The sequence below is a fragment of the Onychostoma macrolepis genome, chromosome 14 (genome assembly GCF_012432095.1).
Source record: "Onychostoma macrolepis isolate SWU-2019 chromosome 14, ASM1243209v1, whole genome shotgun sequence".
Taxonomy (NCBI): domain Eukaryota; kingdom Metazoa; phylum Chordata; class Actinopteri; order Cypriniformes; family Cyprinidae; genus Onychostoma; species Onychostoma macrolepis.
The window spans coordinates 5,090,956-5,114,416 of NC_081168.1; the positions used below are offsets into that span (position 1 = coordinate 5,090,956).

At 35.3% G+C, this 23,461-nt stretch overlaps 1 protein-coding gene and 2 long non-coding RNA genes across 5 annotated transcripts in view; 1 reads left to right on the forward strand and 2 right to left on the reverse strand.

Moving 5' to 3' along the window:
- The window catches only part of LOC131553211 (uncharacterized), a 41,186-nt gene extending 37,142 nt beyond the window's left edge, over nt 1-4,044 (reverse strand). The window contains exon 1 of one of the 3 annotated variants that reach the window (XR_009274129.1): nt 3,580-4,044. This is a non-coding gene — a long non-coding RNA (uncharacterized LOC131553211). The remainder of the gene's footprint in view (nt 1-3,579) is intronic. The other 2 variants (XR_009274128.1, XR_009274127.1) reach the window with 2 other exon arrangements.
- A 14-nt stretch (nt 4,045-4,058) lies between these two features.
- On the forward strand, nt 4,059-12,083 carry LOC131553212 (uncharacterized). The gene is made up of 4 exons (XR_009274130.1): nt 4,059-4,218; nt 5,557-5,749; nt 11,678-11,731; nt 11,963-12,083. It is a non-coding gene; the product is annotated as an uncharacterized LOC131553212 (long non-coding RNA).
- On the reverse strand, nt 9,824-22,197 carry emx3 (empty spiracles homeobox 3). Its single transcript, XM_058797683.1, has 4 exons — nt 21,876-22,197; nt 18,005-18,886; nt 12,008-12,192; nt 9,824-10,826 (listed from the first exon to the last, which is right to left on the reverse strand). The coding sequence occupies exons 2-4, from the start codon at nt 18,351-18,353 to the stop codon at nt 10,659-10,661; spliced, it is 702 nt and encodes a 233-aa protein (XP_058653666.1). The 5' UTR covers nt 18,354-18,886; nt 21,876-22,197; the 3' UTR covers nt 9,824-10,658.
- Nucleotides 22,198-23,461: the final 1,264 nt, after the last annotated feature.

Below are 23,461 nucleotides of genomic sequence, written 5' to 3' on the forward strand. Positions count from 1 at the left end.
ACTATTAGAGTGAACAAAGGAGATGCCTGATTGACGCCTCAATCTGTGATGCCATAGGGAATGATTGAGTTTTTGGACAGAGATGAACAAGAGAGATCTTACTCTTGTTAGTAATTCATAGGAGATAATCAGACGGCCAATTATTATGGCAAAATAAACCCAACACGAAGCAAGCAAATGGATCTTGTATCATTCTGAAAGGAGTTTTTACACCTGAAAAATAATTAAATAAACTGACGTGAAATATTGATTCGAGTGGACACTGAAGAAGATCGGTTGCCTGAGACAGCCGGCAAAAATAACTGATCACAGAATGCCGCAAACGACTAAAGAAAATCGAGTATTCCAGAGAGTTGTGAAATATGTTGCAATAAAATCAGTAATAAATCAGTGACTGGGCTTTTTAACATTTTATAGTGACACAAACCATGCAGCATCAGTCATCTACTGCTTTTTCAGGACCCTGGTTGTTGTTTTTTGGTAACGATTTCAATTTTGCATTGTTAAACATAAAAGAATTAATAATATAATATAATAATAGTAATCATTTATCTTATAAAATGAATAGTTATTATTTTGTAAAATATATAAATATTATTAAATATAATATTATCTATCTATATATGTGTGTGTGTATATATATATATATATATATATATATATATATATATATATATATATATATATATTATAAATAGAAAATGTAATATTTACATATATTTAATATAGTTTTAAATATATTTTTATATTTATTTTTACAACATATTTTTTCATTCTATGAGTGGGTGGGTGCGTGGGTGTGTATGAGTGTAAAATGTAAACAATATATAACAAAAATATAAATATATATATATGTAAATATAAAGACACAAAAATATATTTATATATACAGATGTGAACTTTTTATGTAATGTTTTAACATTAATGTTTTGTTTTTTTGAGTTATTCAGATTACAGGATTGAGTTATTCAGATTCCTGTGATTCAGAGTCACCGGTAACATGCCTGTGGCAATAACGGATTAACGGCTTGCAAGTACCTCCATACATAATGCAGTGGATCACTGACAGTGCTCAAAAAAAAAAAAAAAAGAGTTCATCATATCAATTTCCTCTCTGACAACGTGTGACTTATGAAGCGCATTTTAATGAACCATTGTTTCTTTGATTTTTCCTGCTATACGTTTTTCTCCACAGGGCATCAGTAAGCGTTAGTGGGCCGGAGGGTAGAAAATAACACAATGCGCTGTATTTTATGAAGAGGCCTCCGACAATCGCACAGAGCGTATATTCATCGGCAGGTTTTGTTTTTGCACAGGTTATGCAAATCAGTCCTCGTTGACTCACCGACTCGTTATAACATTAATTAACACAGTGCTACCTTGCTCAATATTTGGTAACAGAGCCACTGTCTGCGGATGTAAAAATTTACAGGATTCCAATTTTAATGAGGGAGCAGAGCACAGGTGTGCTAATGAAGGGATTGGCTCATTTGAATAAAACCATCCTGTTTGGGAGAAAATTAATTAGCAACACTGGAGTAAACGCTGACACCTTTGAACAGAGATGGTGAAATTATACCATAATGCAAATTTGCCTTTGATGACAAAGGTGCTCCTGCCTTATTATATCTGTTTAGTAAAAGTTTGTTAATCAGCATTAATCACTGTGTTATTGGCTACATTAGAGAGGTTAGTTACTTCAGACGTTTCTAACTGTGGGGCTGAATTGCGCTAATAGTCACAAGGTCGAGTTAAAAAAACAGCATTTACCAAACAGCTTTCCCTCTTCATGTTTAGTCTCCATTTGAGGCTAAATTTACGTGATGCTCATCTCAATTTTCCTTCCTGGATTACCATGTTTAAGCCTTATTTTCAGCAGACAACACAAGCTAACTGCAGCTTATTAAAACGTATGAGGTGGAATTTTACAGCGACATTCAAGACGGAGCAGATAATAGGGAAATACCATGTCTTTTCATGAAGTGTAGAGGAACGTAGTCTTTAACCCGAGGCCTGATATTAAAACGTTCTTCTGCGCTTAAAGCAGCAATTAAGGAGCGTTGTGAAACAAGTGTTAGATACTCAAAAGTCTCTCACACGATACCTCCGAGTTTAACACTTTGAATACCCACTTGAGGCTAATGCTTTACATAGCTGCCGTTTCATCCGTTCTGTCTTGGTGGGACCACACATTTTCCACATCTACTGAAAACTATGGCAATAAATCTAGAGCTTTACACAGAGCGAGCCTTTAGCCCCCAGCTAAATAGATATCATCCTGCACAGGCTGAAATAAATCAGTGACTGGGCTTTTCCGTACTTTTTAGCAACACAGACCAGCAGTCAGTCATCTGCTTTTTCAGGATCCTGGTTGTTGTTTATCTTGCAAAGATTAACATTTTGATTTGTTAAACATAAAGTAATTAATAATATATTAAATTAAATAGTATTATATTGTAAATAAATAAATATTCTATTATAAAATACATAAATATTATTAAATACAATGTTAAATTTAATATTAAAATTATTAAAATAACTGCAATTTATTTAATACTTTTTTCAGCTCATCTTTAAGAAAAGGGGGGGGGGGGGGTAATTGCTATGTGCAAAAAACATGCACTTTCATGAGTATGCACAGAATTTGCTGAATTAACTTCTGAACACTTCATGAAGTACACTCTATTCTACATTCGCCATGTGGCGTGATTGATGCCATTGATATTTCTCATACTAAAAAAAGCAATGTTTCTCATACTAAAGAAGCAATGTTCTTGGTACTTATAGCACTTCCATAGGCTATATATATATATATATATATATATTGCTTTCTGGTTTTTAGCTTTTTTAGATCCTGTGACATAATGGAATAGGACAAAGGTTATATCATGAATACTAGGTCTTTGAACAGCTTCCTCAGCTGACATAGGCCTACTGCTTTTTGCATACTTTATCACATGGAAATATGTATAGGCCTATTCAGAGACTGAATATGTAATGAGAATGTCAAGTATGAAACACATTTTTCTATACATTTAAATCAATATCTTGTCACAGAACGCGCTCTGTAGTGCTCTGCGTTTTATATTAATATTTTTAATATAATAACTTAATAATAGTTGCCCACTGACTATAATAATATTAAAGCTGCTAGATTTTTGGCCAAAAAATAACGAAATTCTATTGTTGGGGAAGTTCAAAACATAGTGCTGTCAAATTTACTACGGTAAATCTATTTATTTATTTCATTTTGATCTGTCGGGTCGGATTTCGCGGTGACTTCCATGCCTACGTCATTCGTTTGGTCTTCAGGTAATGTTCATAAACACAGAAGTTTGGAGACTAGACTGTTGCTACAATAAACAGTTGTTTGAACTAGTCAACAGGTTAGCAATTAACACGGACAGTCCTTAACGGCAACTCTCGCTGATGACCTCTTGAGAATCACCCTTTCAAAACAAACAAACAAACCTCGAACTGCGGAAAGTCTGTATTTAAAAAAAAAAAAAAATATGGACAGCTAAACCTGTGCCAAAAATAAAACCTGAACCACAACGACAGATATGATAGTCAACTTACTTGCTCAGATGAGGTCTTTTTGTTTTATACGCTTTGTTGGAAATTTTTCGCACAGCATGACAGATCCGCGCTGATATGGCGATTACCGGTAACTATGGAGACTCTGCAAACAATAGCAGAAGCACAACTGACGTAAACTAACGTAATTTTATGTTTCAACCACAGATGGCGATGGAGGCCGAAGTTTAAGTAGGCAATAATGCTAAAGATATCTAATACAATATTAAAGGTGCAGCGGGTAATATTGACAACTAACGGTTAAAATGAGTGCTGCAGTCCAAATTGAAAAAAAATTTTTGAACCTTTGTTTCCCGCGCCTTCCTCCTCAGACTGGACGCTTACGCGGGTTGCCAGATTGAGGACAACCCAAACAATCAAATGGATTGAGGACAAGCAACTGGAACAAGCCCAATTGACAAAGGAAGATTATTTATTTGCCTTATCTGGTCATAAAGCTTTTTAGAAAGAAGCTTTTTTTTTTTTTTTTTGGTCGAGCAGAATATGAGTTCGTTTGCTGGATTTCATGGCTGCAATTTGCTGTGTTTTCTACCGACTGGCAACCCGCGGTAAATTGGCATTGGGCTGACAAAAACAGATATTCCGACACGGAATGCACATTTCAAAGTAGAATTACTGCCTGTAAGTAACAATGTTTTTTTGAAGAAACAAGTATGTGAACTAAGCATGTTTCCTAAATATCTGCAAACATATTATGGTATTTTTATGCTTTAGTTCAGTCAAAAAGAAGAAAAAAATACATACAACACCTTAAAGTTGTAATAATAATAATAACAATTATTATTATTATTAGAGTTTAAGATTCAAAAGCAATACATTTTTGAATTTACAGTAGGGATATTTCCAGGGCCTTATACTGATGGCCCTGTGGGGGCGGACAACACATAAGGAACCTTTTTTTTTAATCTCACTAAATTTTTCAGCAGAGAAGTGTAAGCTGCTGATGCGGTGTAAATTTCTCATCTCGCTCGGTCTGATGTGACAGTCAGTGGTCAGTCTCCTTACTGTCATCTGTAAATATAGGGATTGATAAATATAGTCACAGCAACCGGATGCCCGTGATGCTGATGCACCGCTTTTCATCATAATTCTGCACCCAGAACCAGACTGGGCCCCTTAAATAGTAATGTGCTAGAACACAAATAGGGGATGCGTGATCACATTGGAGAAAACCTGCTGTCGGGTGTTGATTCGCGCTGTCTGGTGAGTGCCAATGGGGACGCGCGTCAGTTTTATAGCTGAGCCGGGAGGAGAGGCGTTGGCAGGGAAAGAAATGCACTCATCAATGTTTATTAATCATCGGCGTGATATGATACTGTAGAATTGCGGTATTTTTACACACGTTGAGCATGCACAATCGTCTTTGGCTACAAGTCGATTAACTTAATTAGTCACAGGTCTGTGTGAAAGCCATGCAAAACTGTTTCTGGTATAAGCAAAAAGCCATAAGTGTCATTCTATCAGCTGTCAGTCAAAGTCATCTGCTGGGCCTGCTTTTTCTGTTTTTAACACACAAGTCGGAGTGTCTCAAGCTGTTTGCAAGGAATCAAGCGTCGAGTTTTCTACATGAACCGCATGAAACAAAGGAGCAACAGCTCACACATCAGAAAACCCACTGTGTATCTATGAAAAGGACAAAAAAAATGCACGACGAGAGCGATGGGGCCAGGACAGCGATACAGCATTAGGAATAACTTGCTCTGCAGTGAATGGGTGCCGTCAGAATGAGAGCCTAAACAGCTGATAAAAACATCACAGTAATCCACACCAGTCTATTAGCCTAACGTCTTGTAAAGCGAAAATCTGCATGTTTAACAAATCCAGATGTTTTAACATTAAACCTATATCATCTGGTCAAAATATAAGTTCATATTCCATAATAATGCTTTCATATTTGTTTAGAACTGATTTGGACTGTTTTCACTTGCTTGATTTGTGCATATTTCTCTCCTGATTCAGATGAGACGACTAGGACTTTCGGCCGTATTTTAGCTGGAAGCAATCATTTTAAGTTAGAAACCTCTTATCGGTAGGTTTGGACTCATTCTGACGGCACCCATTCACTGAGGAGGATCCATTAGTGATCAAGTGATGCAATGCTACATTTCTCCAAATCTGTTCTGATGAAGAAACAAACTCGGATGCCCTGAGGGTGAGTACAATTTGTCATGATTGCTGGTTTGATATTACTTTTCTTCAATATTTAATATACAGTTAATATTAAATGTTAAATAACACACAAACAAGAGCTTTGAGTGATGAACAAAGGTGCTACATGTTTCATCAGCTCTGACATGCGAAAGACAAAGTAGATATCGCACATGAATGATTGTTATGATTCTTTTAACTCCCTCGCTGTCTTTGTCCACTCAACAAGCTATTAACTGATGTTTCTGTGTAATTACTCTGTCTGTGTGTTTTACAAACATGCAGACACTCACAAAAGAGGCTGGTATGTTTTCAAAGAAGCAAAGCGGCATGTCTGCAATAATTTAAATATTTGCAATCAAAACAGAAAACTCTCACTGACTGTTTTGGGTACACAAAAAAGCCTCGCCAATCAAAATATTGTTGCGAAAGCACAATGTCAGAAGCAATTTACTTTTGAAAGATCGATGTAACCGCTGATGAGCGTCTTCGGTTTAGCTCATGGATTTTGGATCGGCAACAGTCATTGTGCATTAATTAGAGCTCCTAACACTGATTCACAAAAACCAATCAATTACTCTTCTAGACGTGACTGGCAGTACCCTATAATTGGGTGACTGCTTTCCTTTTCTCAAGTGCCCCGCAGCCAATCGGTGCAGACCAAACAGGTGGCAGCAGAGGAAACAAGCTCTTCCAGTCCATAAAACTGGCTAACTAGCTCTTGAAAGTTGCCAGCCTGCAATTATCATATCATTTGTGTTGTAAATCACACTGCTTCTTGTCATGGTATCATCACATGCAGCACATATAACCTCCCCACCACCCAAAAAAGTTTTGAAAAAAAAAAAAAGAGTAAACATATTTCAAGCCATTTTCAAAAAGAAGTTTGATTAAACGTTTCATCTCAAATATACCGAAGTAGTTGTGAAAGCGGTTCATAAATCATTAATATGTGTGACATATTATGTGTGACGTTGCACAATAGACTCAAACGCAGCTAGTATGTACTTCCTCCTTCTCAAGTCCAAACATCCCCAATTCCAGCTTACCCACCCACATTCAAATTACTATCCTGTCATTTAGACACAAGGATTTATGACATTTTTATAATGCCTTTTGTCCATCATATCCCAAATAATTCTGCTTGGAAAAAGTAATACACCTTCCATCTGGTTTTTGTTTTCCATTGGCTGTTATAATCGTGACAACCCATAATAGCAGCATGTTGTTTAGTTTAATCATTTGCGCAGTTATTGGATAATTTTATGAATACTTGTAATTAAAACACATACAACATTGAACTGTGACACTGTTTATAGCCTCGCTGAGGTACTGTATGTTCTCACCCTCTAAAGACATGGTAATTGCTCAGCTGCAGTTGATACAGCCACAAATGAGGCAAATGAGTCACTGGTAGAGAGATAAACAACTAGATAAGGTTTTTTTTTTTAACTAATGGAGATCACAATTTATATAGAACACCAACTTCAAAATCAATAACATATTCAGTAAATGACTATCAATTTTTATCTTCCACACTGAAAAAATAAAATTGGGTGTAGAATCAGTTTTCACTGAATTTCACAAACATTACCAAAGAAACATCAAGTAACACACTGAATTAAATATGACATTTTGAAGCAGAAAGACATAAAACATACAACTTTGAAAATTATTGTAATAAATATATATTTTTTAAATATTTTTGATGAATTTTGTATTATTATTTAATGTTAAAATTAATTTTTTTAATAATTTTAAATTTTTTATATTTATTTAGTCATTTAAATAAGTATCGCCAAACTGGAATAAAAGTTAATAAAATAAAACAATTTTCACTAAGAAATTGCTTGTACATTTCACAATGAAACACCAACTAACACACTGAATTATATGTGAAATTTTAAAGAATTAAAACTGAAATAGTATTTTTGTTGTTGTCTTTGTCAGTGTATAAATTATAAAAGTTATCAAAATGAATGGACGTGCTGCAAATTCATAAAATATACCTGCTGTATATTTATTTCTCAAATGTATTATTTTAGTAATTGCACTCAATGACCAACTTTGCATTCAAAATGAATAGGAAAGAGAATTGACACAATGACCAAAGTTTGTAAAAAAAAGAAAAAAAAAAGATTATGTTTTGGATTATGTTTTATAAGAAATTACTATTTCAGTCTTCGTACTTCAAAATGTAATGTTTAATTCAATGCATTACTTGCAATTTCTTTCTAATTGGTAAAATTTGCAAGCAATTTCTGAGTGAAAATTATTTCTAGAAGACAAAGACCAATTATGTACAAAAAAAATTGAGTCATCTCTATCATAGTCCTCATGGACAGGAGAAATAAGCAGCAGCAGCACTAGTTTTGATTAACTCGATGAAGCCAAATCAGTGGCCCACTCCACGCTTGGCATCGGTCCAGATCAAATTACTGTAAGTTAGATGAATTATTTCACTTAACATAGTTGGGAAACATCACAGACTGCTCTCTACACCTACATGCTTTCAACCATCTGTTCTTTTGTTTACACCTCTTCATTTCCATGGCAACAACATGGGGGCAGGTAGCTTGTCGGAAATATTTGTAAGTAACATAGCCCTCATAAGATTAATGAGCGTTTGTGTGCTTTGACACAAAGAAATATTCTGAGACAGAATGGCTGATATAATACACAGTGACTCCAGCATATTAGTCAGTCTAAACTATTTTACACACTTAATTTCTTCTTGCGCTGGGTATTGAGCCATTTGTTGCATCATATCTGTGTTGAAATCACACTTGCTGTCTTCAAAGTTATCTCAAGCTCCTATTTATCATCATGTGTTTGACAGCGATAACGTCCTGTCTATGCCATCATTACTCATGCAGACAGAGAGTGGTCATTTTGCATACACAAACACTGTGACTTTGCTGGTTACGTTGCATTAGTGAAGTTTGACTACCCACACAGAATTTATTACGGGGTCACACACAATCATTCATTGTTTGGAATTTCATTTAATTTCGGTATACAGAACTAAATACCTGGCTGTCTGAAACATAATGGGTATGATAGAAACAGCCTTTGTTTACACTATAATGTTTCATGTAGTGGGTGTTTGAGTTTAAATGAAGCTTATTATATCTTCCTGAAGCGTTGCGGCGTATGTTTTTATCCTTGTCTTTCAGAAGTGTTGTTTCCTGGAGACTTTTCCATTAATTAAAGAGAATATGAATAGACTGTTCTTATATTATCTTTCACAGTTTATAGGCATTGCGACTGATAATGAGGCTTGTATTAACGTGTGTGTGTACTGAGGTGATGCAGAGAAGCAAAGTCAATTCATTTCTGTCACTCTGGGCCTTAAGGATTAGCAGGTGTAATTTACAGCACATAAAGGTGACATGGATGCATTTCCAGCTGACTGAAATATGTATGCATATATATATATATATGTACATTTCAATGAGCAAGTAGAGGAGGCACATGATCAGATGCACATAAGTGAACAGATAAATGCTACAAAACGCACATATTAAATTAAAAAAACTTCCAAAGTGAAGGTGATGGTGTTTGATACTGCACTGTTTTGCTGCAGTTTCGGCGTGACGCTGACTGTTTGCACATGGAAATCCAAAGGTGGAGATGTTTGTGTTCATGTTCAAGCACTTATATGTTGTGTGAGCATGTAAATACACTATTATTGGGAGTATTTCTGAGGAACGATACCCGTCTGCTTTGCGTAACAGAATTAGTTAAGCTGCAGTTGCTCAGGAATGCAAAAGCAACTTATAGTAAAACTGCTAAATAAAGCTCATGCATTAATCAAATCCATTCAATATAACATAATAGCAATAAAAACAATAATGGAACAAAGGAATAAATCACTTCCAAACAGACATTAAGTTAAAGTTTTATTATCTAATAGTCTGCAGAAAAAAAGTTAAACAAACACATAACAAAAAATGCCTGAACAATGAAGACAAACAGATGGGATTACAGTGCTTTTCACCTTAAAGGAAACCCAATAAAGAAACAATCTGCTATGAAGTGCTACAAACCATTCTGGGTCTTGGAGGTTAGACTGAGATTTTTTTTTTTTTTTTCTGTTTTAATTGAGCAAAGAAAGAAATTCAAGCATTTTCTAAGCTTCTCTAGTTCACTGATATTTGACATCAGTTCAAGAGCCATTAAAAAAAAAAAAAAGGAAAGAAAAGAAAAATAATTCTCACGCAATACAAGTAAAACCTTTTGTAAGCTTTAACCCGGATGTAAAACGCAAAATAAAATTTTGGGTTTGGAGCTCAAATGCATAGAAAAGTCCACTCATTCAGAATAAATAGAACCATTTCAAATGTCAAACTGCACTAGTGATTTTCTAGAAAGACCGCGAGGGTATTTCACCGCTTTTAAATTTGCCCGGTTCATAAAATAATGACATTTTGTCAAATACAAACATCCAGTTTTTCAGAAGTACATCTATGAGTGATATTTGATTCGCACACTGGATCGACCTATTGTTGTTAGTCTGTGGCCGTTGAATGTCTAAAGCAATTTAACACTACAAACATTTATCAATCTATTCATTAAGGTGGTTTTATTACCTTTGTCGTCCCATATACTACTTTATAATGGAAATGTTCTGACTGATAACAAAGAAGCAAGAGAGAAGTGTAACAAAAGAAAGCATACAAAAAGTCTTCATTGCTCTGAGATGGAACGTGATCCAAAACGAAGAGGTCCATGTGTATTGCATACAGTAGTCTTCCAGTCGAGTCTTTGTTCAGCTGTGCACGATCAGCCAACTGTGACTCAGTTCCTTAGTTTACAAGCCGAGTTCAATTCATGACAAAGTCTGAAGAATGTCTTGCTTCTTTTTTTTTGTGTGTGTGGCAGCATGAGTGATGTTTATTAGGCGTGTGATATCAGTCTTCTGAAATGACGTCAATGTCCTCAGAGCTGCCCTGCTGAGTGGCCACCCTCCAGCGGCTCACATGCTGACTACCTTTCCTCTTCTGCTGCGATTCCGGCGACTCTTCCTCCAGCTTCTGTCTCTTGTGTTTGGTCCTTCTGTTCTGGAACCAGACTTTCACCTTAACAAGAGTGACAAAGAGAGGCCATCTGAATATATCACTTAGTAAAAAAATATATCTTTTTTGATTAAAAAAATTAATTGGGAAGCAAATCTCGCCCGTACTGTGCTAGCTATTAAAATACTTTCACGGCACATTATTATGCCATATTTAAAAACATGCTTATGCCTGCTGCTCATTTGAAATATGACTGTTGACGTAATCTCTCAATCTGGTGAGGAAATCACGTTTCATTTTACAATCTCAATATGTGAAAACATATATATGTTATGTTACATAAGTTTAATTAAAAATTTACATTCTTAATTTAAAAACGTATCAGAATAAAGATAAAATAGTGTGTTAAAAACATCCAAAACAACTCATTTAAAACATTCCCAGCAGGCGGCCAGCAGTCTTAAGCCAATAGAGAAAATGCTTCTGTTTTGCATTTTTATAATTAAAAACAATTCTAAATTATATTATCAGCTTAAAATATTTGAAATAAAGGTGAAAAATTAACATTTAAAACAGTGTTAAAAACATTTAAAATAAGTAGATCATTTAAAAGCAGGTGTCTGAAAGTCTGAAACTACTAAAGATTCTTTGCATTTTTGTAATTAAAAATAATTACAGATTATATTATCAGTATGAAAGTTTGAATGTAACGCAAGCGTAAATTTTAAAAATGTAGCAAAATATGGATAAAACAGTATTTAAAAAACATCCAAAATAAAAGTAGCTTTAGATTTAAAGTTTTGTTTTAAAAGATTCACAGCAGGTGGCTAAAAGTCTAAAACCACCATATTTCTTATTTTATGTCATAACATTTATTTAATTCTTTTTTATTACATTTTCCCACTTGTTTCCAGGTTCAGATTTTAAATCCCAGGTTTTCAAAAGTGCCTCAGACTTTTGGACCCCAGGTATTGCTCAAGCCTAACAATCCTACACAAACATGTATGTGAATGTATGTACAGACGATTGTGAAAATAACCAATTATTGAGTGTTGCATACACGCTTTGGAATTTATATGGCCTATCCCAAGGCAAGGAATGATGAATTACTTCCGTCTTGTGAGGAAACTAGATGAGTAAATGTGTGTTCACGTCCCGTGTGTGTGTGTGTGTGCGTGTGTGTGTGTGGTGGAATGCAGCCGTGTTCGCCGGAGGGATGGACCCTGACGCCTCTGTCTGCTTACCTGCGTCTCTGTCAGGCACAGCCCGTTGGCTAACTGCTTCCGCTCGGCTCCCACCACGTAATGGTTCTTCTCAAAGGCACGTTCCAGCCGGAGCAGCTGCGACGGGGAGAAGGCTGTGCGGATGCGCTTGGGCTTGCGAGAGAAAGGTCCGTGTAGCAGCAGGTTTTCCGGGCTACTGTCATCACCTGGAGACAAGAAATAAAGGGTACAATGTTAATTAGGAAGTCGACAATTTTATTTTGTATTTTAAATAAATAAATAAAAATCTAAAACTTTCTTTTAAAATAATCTAAAGAAATCCTAAAAAAAAAAAAATAGCAAGAGTATTAGTAATAGTAAGAAGTAAAGAGTGCAAGTTAATTAGTTATTGGATTATTTCATAGTGTGTTTTTAAATAAATGAATAAATACAACTCTAAAAATTTCTTTAAAAAATAAAAATACAAAATAGAGAAATAAAGATGCATGTTAATTAGGAAGTAGAACATTTTATAGGGATTTTGAATAAATAAATAAAAATGTAAGGCTTTCTTTAAAAAAAAAACTGAGAAATAAAGAGTGCACGTTAACTGGGATGTGTACAATTTTATAGTGGGATTTTAAATAAGTAACTAAAAATCTAAAAATGTATTTAAAAATAAAAATAGAGAAATAAAGATTACATGCTGGAAGTGGACAATTTTATATTTAATTAAATAATCATTTAAAATGTACTTTACAAAAATGCTTAAAAACAGAAAATATAATAAAAAAATCTAAAATGCACAAAAAAAAAAATCTACAAAAAATAAGGACATTCATACATGCAAACGTTTTAAAGATTTTTAATTGTGACCTAAGTGTCAAAATACGTTTTTTGTGTTACATTTTTAGTAACCTTCTGCTGATATCGCAATGACATCGTTGCATTGCTTTTGAGATGTATCTATTTGAATGCCGCACGTGTGTGGCATTACATGTGCATTCATTAAATTCTTTTAGAGTTCATTAGAATATTAAAATATCTGTCTTACGGCAACATGTCTTCATTTAGCAGATGTATTATCTAAAGACTCTGCTTTTATACAAAATAAGTGCTTTACATAGGCACAGCAGTGCAGACATTAGGTGCAGGACTGCATGTCTTAATTGAGCCACATGAGTCGATTTGAATAATTCCAGGTCTGTTCCAGACACGGCTGATGGAAAGTGTGTTCACACCGCATCATTCATACCAACCCAACATCTCCGTGCATTCACAGACGAGTCTTTAACCTTCGGCCCTCATAATGTGGCATTATCCTGATTTTCATACAAATGCAAGGCTTTGAAATATTGCTGCTAAAATATAAATAGACATCCGTGGCTGAAAAGATGTAAAACAATTGTGATGAATATGCTAATTGTCAGTTAAGCAAATCTAAATCCCTTACATTTGGGTTGATTATATTCAACATGAGGGAATAGTAAAATTTCGTCTCCATCAGCGTCAGGGCAAACGTGATCTTCGCGCGACCCCAGACAACATCTGGAGGGCAGAGTCCCAATGCCGTTTATTGCAAACACACAAAGAGAGAAAAACATTTTTCATAAACAAATGGATGTGTAATTTACGTGACCACTGTAGTGTTTGGAGAGCTATGCCTGAAAGAATCTTCAGAAAGATGATGACCGCAATCACGTATAAACAAAATATTCTCGCGGAGCGGTTACTGGGAGGATTGTGAAGCGTGCAGAAGTGACAGACCATGATCTTTTGTCAATGAAAATATAACCAAAATGTTTCAACGTTCGCATCAGGTGTGCAACCGCAAATGTACATCGGTAACATGCAAACGTCTCAAAAAGATGTTTGCTTCAATAACGAGCATCGGCTGGAGTCGTGAATGCGGTTGGTAGGCCACAAAGACCGTCAACTGCAATTGCTAGAAATATATTAACATATCAAATGGAAGTTATTAAATATATTCAGTCATCCAGACATACTTTCACAATTCCAAAGGGCGACTAAATCCTCTAACCACAAATTTAGATAAACTAATTGAACCCAAATCCAAATAGTAAGCCATAAGAGTTAAGTTTACACAGAAGCCATTCAATTTTAACACTGATCATCAAAGAACGCACAGCGATGTACCAATTCTGAGCACAATAGCTCACTAATGGCATCACCAGAAGATGAAAAGCGGATTAGCATAAGGCTGTTCAGACTTTAAGTCTCTTTAAAAACTCCGAAACCAACCCTTTATCTGCAGACAATAGCTTTGAACTGACTCCTTTCAGAGGAGCGTTAAGCCATCACACAGAAGCAACTTCAACTTTCAGCCTCAAACACAGCAGCTCCTGCTTAAAAATAATATGTCGTCTACACGCATCTCAATGCGCAAAAAAAAACACATTTTTGGCCAATTGCAACATACAGGCTGTTTGTTACAGGCACGCACAGAACGACGCAAGCCTTCATTAGCGGAGGCTTCCCAAAGGTCCTAATAATGTACGACCTTTACTTCTATTTTACTAAAAGGTGCATATTTTCTGTCACAGCACTGTCATTGACAACTGCTTTCAGCTGGCGTGCTGAAAACGCTTTGAACACCACAGGCAAAAACAATGGAGACACCTCCGTGCAAAAATGAGGGGAGCCGGGTGCAAGAATGTAAATAATGAGTTCTCCGCGGTTTGAAGGTGTTGAAAATCTCTCCTTAAACCTTCCTCAAGGTGCGCTGAGCGCCAACCAACCGAAACTCAGCTCGGTGGCAACTTTTCCAAACTTTCGCATCAAAGTGTGCGCTCGGTCTGGCATCATCAGCATGTGTGGCATCACCTCGGCGTCTCTCTCGAGAGGTGGTGGATCAGACTGGCAGGCCAGAACACTGACTGAGACTCGAGCCTCCTGAAGAGCTGGGAGACCCTCCGGGGCTTTGGACTCAAACACACACTGGCCTATCCATGGCAAGAAAGCCCCCAACATGAGGAAAAGGGAACCAGATGGCACCCAGATCAGCTTTACTATCATTCCCTTGGCACAAACAAGCTTGGTCTTGTCAGTGCTGTTCTCATTAGAGGCAGGGAGAAGGGTGGCCTATAGTGGGAAAGAAAGAGACTGGACCCTTTGGTCTCTCCTACAGAATGTGTGTTCCCTGTGACGCTGCCTCCCTCCAATTTTTCAGTCTTGATAAAACACACACACACGACTTTAATGCTAGTATGATTTTTATATTATTACATTCTTATATTATTTTATTACTTTATACTTTTGCACAAGGCCTCTAAAAAATGAGTCAGCAGCGTTAAAAGTCTGCTGATGACACTGTTTGTTAATGTCTCTCGCTCCCTCCCTCTTTCTGTCTCCCTCTCTCCTTACATATTTTTTTTACATTTACAATAAAATGATTGAATAAATCATATATATATATATATATATATATATATGTGTGTGTGTGTGTGTGTGTGTGTGTGTGTATAATTACTATTACATTATTTATTACATTATGCTATGGTATGAAGCCTCTAAAATATTTTTTTATCAAACTCATCTCAAAATAATCCCTTTTTTTACAAAATTATATTATAATATGTATAATACGTAAAAACATACTTAACACTGTTAATACATCTATAGCCTATATCTGTCTATTCACACACACACACATGTATATACATGTACGTCTATATATACATCTTTACACACATATGTATATATATGTATGTGTGTTTATGTATATATATATATATATATATATATATATATATATATATACACACACACACACACACACACATACATACATATACTGTATATATATATATATATATTTTTTTCCTAGTTTGATTACTCTTTTGAAGAACATGACTATCAAACCTATCAAATTATATTTTACAATTTGATTTTTAGTAGGAATAAAAATGTTTTCAAGAAATTTGAAAAAACTAAATCTCAATCAATAATCCTTTTTTCATTATTTTTTCATCTTTTCAAAATGCAGTTATAATTAGGCCTATGTAATTATATACAGTGCATATATAGTTCTTAACTGATATGATCTGCTTTTATATTATTACATTGTTACATTATTTTACTACATTATGCGTTGGAATGCAGCCACTAAAAATGAAAATCAGTAGCGTTAAGAGTCTGCTGATGGCGGTGTTTATACCTCTGAAAGATTTGTATTGTAACCTGATCGCACACAAATCTCAGAAAAGTGCATCAGTGTGGCACTGTCACAGTCTGTGAAACATACCCATAACACGAACCCCTGCTCATGTACAACAGCAGGCCGCTCTGGGATCCTGTTTACCTTGTCCCGCATGACGGATCCGAGGACATGGACACATCTCTTTTCCCATTCAGGAAGCGGCAGAGTTAAAACCCATGGACACATTAGGCCATCCTTTCCCACCCAATCCCCACGGCTGCATTTAGTCTTGTCTAAACAGTAGTTTTCTGGGTTATTGGACACCATCAGTGAGTGGATCGGCTCTGTGTGTAAACAAAGAGGCTCTATCTGAACCCCGGATCTGAGTAATAGTGACAACAACCTCTGACTTCCACCAATTACCTGAGCAATGCCCTCGAGGACTGTGGAGCAGCTCAGGACCCTCACAGACCGGCCAGAGCTACTGATAGCTGCTTTAACAAATTGCCTGGTAAATAGGACCTCCCAGTATCGATTACACTTTTTAAGGACTCTGCAAACAGGGCTATCAAATCTATCATATTACAATTTTTTTTTTTTTAAATAAGTTTGAAGAAAAAATCTCATCTCAAACAATAATCAATAAGTGAGATGGTGATACATTTACTACATTTAAATCAAATTAATAATTAAACTCTTAAAAGAACATTTCAAGGCAGATTTTCTACAGTTACCTAATAAATCCATAAAAGTAAATGCTTGTGCAAATAATTGCTTAAAAAGCTAACATATGTCCTTAACAGTATTATAAATGTTTGCTTTTTATTATAGTATAATTTTAAGAGCTGTAAATGTTTATGAGCCTTATAATAACAAGATTTAATAACAAACATAAAAGAGTAGCTGCATGCAGCAAATTGACCTCATACCAGTTTCCACATGTAGTAGTAATTCATTTTTGTCCCCTTAAAATAGTTAAATAATAATTATCATAATATTTATGTATATCCAACTTTTTAAAAATCGATGTAGAAATACAGTGCATAACAGTACAATGTTAGCTTTCATATATAAAAATTAGATCAGATGCTTACACGATTCTATTAAATGTAACATTTTTAACTAAAATAATCCTAAAAGGCAGAACTAAGTTTAAGTAAAAGCTTAATTATAATAAAAGGCGGTAGCTACATTTTGTATTATCAATTTATGCTTAAAGATTATTACAACTGCGATAATGTTTTAACAATCAGTTATTTATTATAATAATATTGCACATTGAGGACTGAGAATAATTCAAACAGAACAAAAACGATTTGTATTTATAATATTGCCTAAATATATAGGCTAATCAAAATAAAGCAGCGGTCTTTCGTAATTTAACGATTATTATTTCGCAAGTCGTGTTTATTGGTTAAAGAGGTGAAAAAAAACAAAAACAATTTGCGCTTCAAACAATTTACAGTCAATTTTTTTATAACAGAAATATCTATTGCACGGCGTAATTTTCTCATGATTTTGAATATTTTCGATAAAATCGATAAAAATAAATAAATTCAGAACAACGTTAATAAAGGACAATGTTAAGACTTCTCCCGTGCGCATCACTAGCCTATATAGCTTATATATAAATATATATATATTAAAAATAACAGCCCTATTGAAATAAAACATTGAAATCAATACAGGCCTTTGAAGTGCTGAAAAAATCGACTACCTCATAGGCTACTTAAAATCTGTTCGTTTTTGTTCCTTTTTTTAAATTATTTTATGCATGAAGAGGACAAGCTGTTTTTAACTTCGTAGGCCTGCAATGTTTCCAATATTTCGAGATTTTCTCTGCATCCTCGCCGGTTGCATAACTGAACACAGATCCTCACCTTGGAATCGATGTCCCAGATATCTGTTCCTCAGCACCCACGGGTAGAAGTTCAAGGCTTCCCTCTGATGGGGGCTGAAGAAGGGCTGTGTGGGGATCTGGAGGTGCCGCAGAGACAGGCCGGAGTTGGTGGAGTGAGTGGCCGGATCTGTGAATATCATCTCTGGGCTGCTGCTGTACAATGTCCTGCCTGAGTTCTGGAAGCAGCTCCCAAAGGGAGAAGGATGGATGGATTCAGTAAACCTCAGAGCAGTGGGTCTGATGGGCTCGTCCGCGGCGGCACTTGAGGGATTGGAGTCTTTACCAACAAGAGATTCAATGGTGAAGCACTTCTTATTGTGCTGGAACATTGTGAGGGGTTATATATATATATATAAAAAAAATACTCAGTCGATTAAATAAAATAAACAGTTAAGTCAACAAGTAGGATATGTCACTCCGAAACCGATGCTGGGGTGTACCCACGTTTACAAAAAAAAGTCAAAAAGATAATATTTATATAGTCCATCTACAATCCATAACTTCATACGTTTCCTTTGGTTCCTTCAATTTCGTGGGTTGCAACACACTTCCAACAGCTGCAAATAGGCGCGTGAGTTATGTTCAAATGAATTCAGATCTCATCTCATTCATGTCCTTGTGAGAGCAAAACTCGTGCACCGTCAGCTGTGTCATCTGAAGCAGGCATCAGCTCCTCCGATGCAGATCGCTGTGAGCTCTGATGATCGATGATCCGTCAGCTTGTGCGCCGAGGATTGTCATGAGCCAACTTCAATACCTGCGCGCGGAGCTCCGACAGCGAGGTGCGGTGCGCATGCGCAGATCGCCGAGCGGCGCACTCGCACTCAATTACAGCCATTTTGTGTTGAAATTTAGGATTTCACTAGAAAGAGTTTAACAACAATAAAACAACATCTATAAATCCAGGGTAGACCTAAAATTAAAAACGAGCCAGGCGGAACCTCAGTACTGAATCTTACAGATGATCAGGTCGTTGGTTATGCGGTGCATTAGCCTACAACTTCTTTAATTGTATTGCATTATAAGTAGTATTTTTTTTTTCTTTGTTATTTTTCTTTTCTTTCTATTATTATTATAATCTATTTATTTTTATTTTTGGCGAAATAAGCTGAACACGTGAAATGGTTTCATAAATGTGTTCTACAGGCTATATAGTGTAAAAGAAAACACATTTACTATCTCTGTAAATGAATGGTCGCATAATTCGTCACGATATTTATTATTTTTTTGTTGTTGTTGTCTTATATATGAAACGTAGCCTATCCATTTTAATAGAAATAGGCCTAGTTATTTGCGTTCATAATTATTCACACACACTGTAAAATGTTTTGTTTAAAATAATATTTTATTTGATTATATTAGGCCTAATTATCTTAAATATTTTTAAATATTCTGAAGGTGTTTATATGATAATGCACATTCGAATGATCTTTTATTGATTTTGCGGTGTATTAAAATAAAAGCGCCTAACAGCGTCACTACCAGTAAGAATTAAAGGCTACAAATGACTAAATACGCTAATAATAATAATAATGATAATAATAAATGTCATTAAAATATCATTAGCAGCATTAGTAGGCTACTAGTTCTATTATTAACCCTTATTGCTCTTGTATCAAATTATCTTCTCTAGTAAGAAATATCCTTTAATTAAAAGATGTTCCTTACAAGTGAAGATAATAATAGAGAGAAAGAAATTGAGTGATCATAAAGAACTAACTTTCACTTGTCAGTGAAATCTTAAATGGACACATCCAGCACTCATTTCTATTTTATGGATGGAAAGAGAACTCAGGAATCTGAACTCGGTTTGGGAGTTTCTGAAGGTGTCTTAATGAAGCAGACACAGATCAAGGCAAGCGGGCATTGATCTCGCGGCTTGACATGTCTCGAGTGCCTCTCCTTGTCTCATTTGTCAGTTACAAACGCAATAAGTTGTTGAGAGAGGATGGAGGCTAATGGGGTGGATCAGAGTCTCGGAAACCCTGGACAGATGTCACCCTTTTGAGAAGGAACAATCGTGGCTCAGGAGCCACACAAAAGCCCCCCTGCTCAGGCCTTTCACAATCCACCCAGCGGAAACCCATGTGAACCACGCAGGGCACAGACCCCATTGAGCCCCAAAGCAGCCCGTCTCCAGCCCTCTTGTGCCTCCCTTCTCAGTCCCTCTGCATATAATTAATAGCTTTCTCTGGCCAATTTTGTCCCCTTTGCCTCAAATACAAATGGCCATTAACATCTATTAATTTTGCCTCTGGCAATTGATTGCAGATTGTGCAGAGCTGAAAGGCTATAACAGTTGGAGTTTTTGTAAGCACTCTGGGTGTGAAGGCGAGTTAAAATGTGATTATTGTTCCCCTGCCTGGAACTAACTGGTGTTAAACCCTCTTTGAACATGGAGAAGCCAAGATTGGTTATTTTACTATAGTCATTAGCTGACTCAGAGAGCCTAAATTAAATGGACGACCATCAATAGCTAGCTACTGACTTGAGGAACATGATGAAAAAATAGCACGTTCGTCAATTCAGCTATTCACGATGAAAAATGTACAGGACAAAGATACATTACAAAAAGGCTGAATTAAGCTGTAAAACTTCTTAAATTATGTATAGAACTCGGATCTATTAGTAATGTTAATAGACAGCCACAGTAAACTCTTTTCTTATTGCTGTGAATGCATTATTTGCAGAAACAGAAAATTAAATACTTTGCATGTAATATGCAATAATGTAGCCTAATTACTAATACTAAATGATACAGATATATTACATGATGACAAAGAAAGCCAGAATTAGTAACACAATTTGTAAAACAGGACAAGTCCTCACTGTAAAACCATTTTAAGTTTGAATATAATCATGTTAAATCATAGTATGACTGAAAAATACATTCAGCAATGTTTGCATGGTGTAGGCTACAGCTATGTAAACTAAAGGAGGCTATAAGGATGCAATGGTTTAAGCACACAATCGTTGTTTAATGTGGCACTAGTCATAAATGTAATACAGGTCTCAATATGATCAGTGACAGGCTACCAGAGCACAGGTGGACGCGCGGTGAGCCTTTCTATACAAATAACGCCCTCTAGTGCACCAATCTGTTAAAGACACAGAGCACGTTCAGTTAATCTACTGAATGGATTTAGACATTTCAATGTAAACCAACTTTTGCACATTTTATAAATGACTTTAAATTATATGTAAATCTCTTGGAACAAACATAAAACAAAAAAGCACTGAAAGCATTGGAATTTATGTAATTTTCTTCCCTTTTTTTCTCTTTCCTTTTCTCTCTCTCTCTCTGGCAGCTAATATTAATTTGATTATGTGGATATGTAATACCTCTTGTTCTTGTGGCATTGAATCAATAAAGCGCATTAAAAAAAATCGATGGATTGAAAGATATTGACCGCACTTGAGAGTCGCTTAAAAATGAAATCAAATTAAAATGGCGTGCTATGAACATAAGTTCACGTCTAGAGTCTTTATGTTAATTATTAACTTTCTCCATCTGTTGGAGATTTTCCGGAGCTCGGTGATTTTATTTGTTTTCATCAGATACAATAAAATTTTTCTCAAATATTTATTACAATATCGAATATTTATTGAATATAGCCTACATTCAATTCAGTGGTAGCCTATATGATGACTGGATGCTTTCAACTTACTATTGAACTGTCACCAACTGAATTTAAAGTGGTCAAACTATTTAAAATATTAGGGATGTAATGTTAACGATTAACCGCGAGCCGGTTGAAAACCGATTCAAATATGTTCAAATAGATGCTAAACAAATCGCGATACAATTAGGGGTAGGAGTTTATATGAATGTGTGTCTGAGGGGAACTTACTGTCGTTAGAAAAGTTTAGATGGTGTTTTTTCTTTTCATCTTGCCTCTGTTTAATGCATATTAAAGTCCATAAGTGCAGCGCTGTGCTTTGTTTACAGCGGAAACCATGGAAACGCTTTAACCCATAAGAACCCAGACCAATTAGCCTTTTTCACACTTCCGCGTTTCTGGCTTCCGGATTGGCGCTTGCTGGGTAAAAGTTTTTCCGGTGACAACAGCGGCTGTACTGAACAAGAATGAATTCGAGAATCAAAGTATTTTTTTTACAAATTAGATCCTATGAAAATGCTTGAACTGCCGGTATTGTACTCTACAAAGCCCAAACATTTCACAATTAACTGTTTGGTCAGCTTTGAAATGAGCAGCAGAATATATATAACACTAAAATAATTGAATCAGCTAAATTAATTGAGCAGCTCATTACCATTTTTCTTAATGTGACAAGTGTTTGTGACACCCGCATCACCTGTTCTTATGGGTTAAGCGCCACCTGCTGGCAGAGAGTGAATCTGCTTCTCATTCAGCTCGTCTGCTGTTTCGGTTTCATGCAAATATTTTTTTTTTATGTATAGTTTCACAAAACTGAAGTCAGACCATTCTGTTTTTGCTTCAAATTTCGAAATAATACTTCTAATTTAGATTAAAAACTGCTCATGTTGCATGTATGCAACATCTTTCTTTGGATCATGATTAAAATGCAGTGGTTGCCCTTTAATTTTAAATGAAAAGAGCACAGACAAAGCCTTATTTTGTTTATATGAAGAGATCTATTTTATTTGGGGTTTGTTTTATTTCAATTTAGTTTTATTAACATTTTGTTTTTTTAGCAGACACTTTTATCCAAAGCGACTTACAAATGAGGACAAATAGAAGCAATCAAATTCAAATCAAACACAAGAGCAATAATATGGAAGTGCTATATTAGCATATTATTATAGTGTTATATTTCAGTTTCGCAAAGAAACGTGCAGCATTTTGTCCAAGCAATAATAAAAGGACACAGTTCATTTATAATTTGCCTTAAATCTCATTTTGTTAAATCGTGAATCGAATCGTGAGTTGAGAGAATCGTTACATCCCTATAAAATATAGGCTAGTGAATTAAGCTAACTCGATCATAGTGCAGTTTCATCTATCATCTCGTCATATTAAAGGTGCTTTCACTAGTTAGCAGTAGATTTGTGTTGTTTCGACGTGGAAAGCATATAGTATTTTTTTCCTGTCATCTGCCAATCCAAATTCACACTAAAATACATATACTCAATATCTGCTAGTTAGACAGATGGACACTCACTAGGACAAAGGAGGAGAGATTGAGGTGTTATTCTTTAAAGTGACCATTTACTTACACTTTTGAATGGATTTAAGAACGTAAAATTATTTCAACATTTTAAGAGTAAAAGTCATTAAAACTATGAAAAACAAAACAAACAAAGTGTGAAAGAATTAGCGACAATTAAAAAAAAAAAAAAGTTTAAAATCAAAACTCCTATTTGAGCTTATTCTTCTTATCAAAAAAAAAAAAAAAACAAGTGAAGAAATTCATACACGGGCAAAAAAAATGTTAAATGTGTTTAATTACTTAA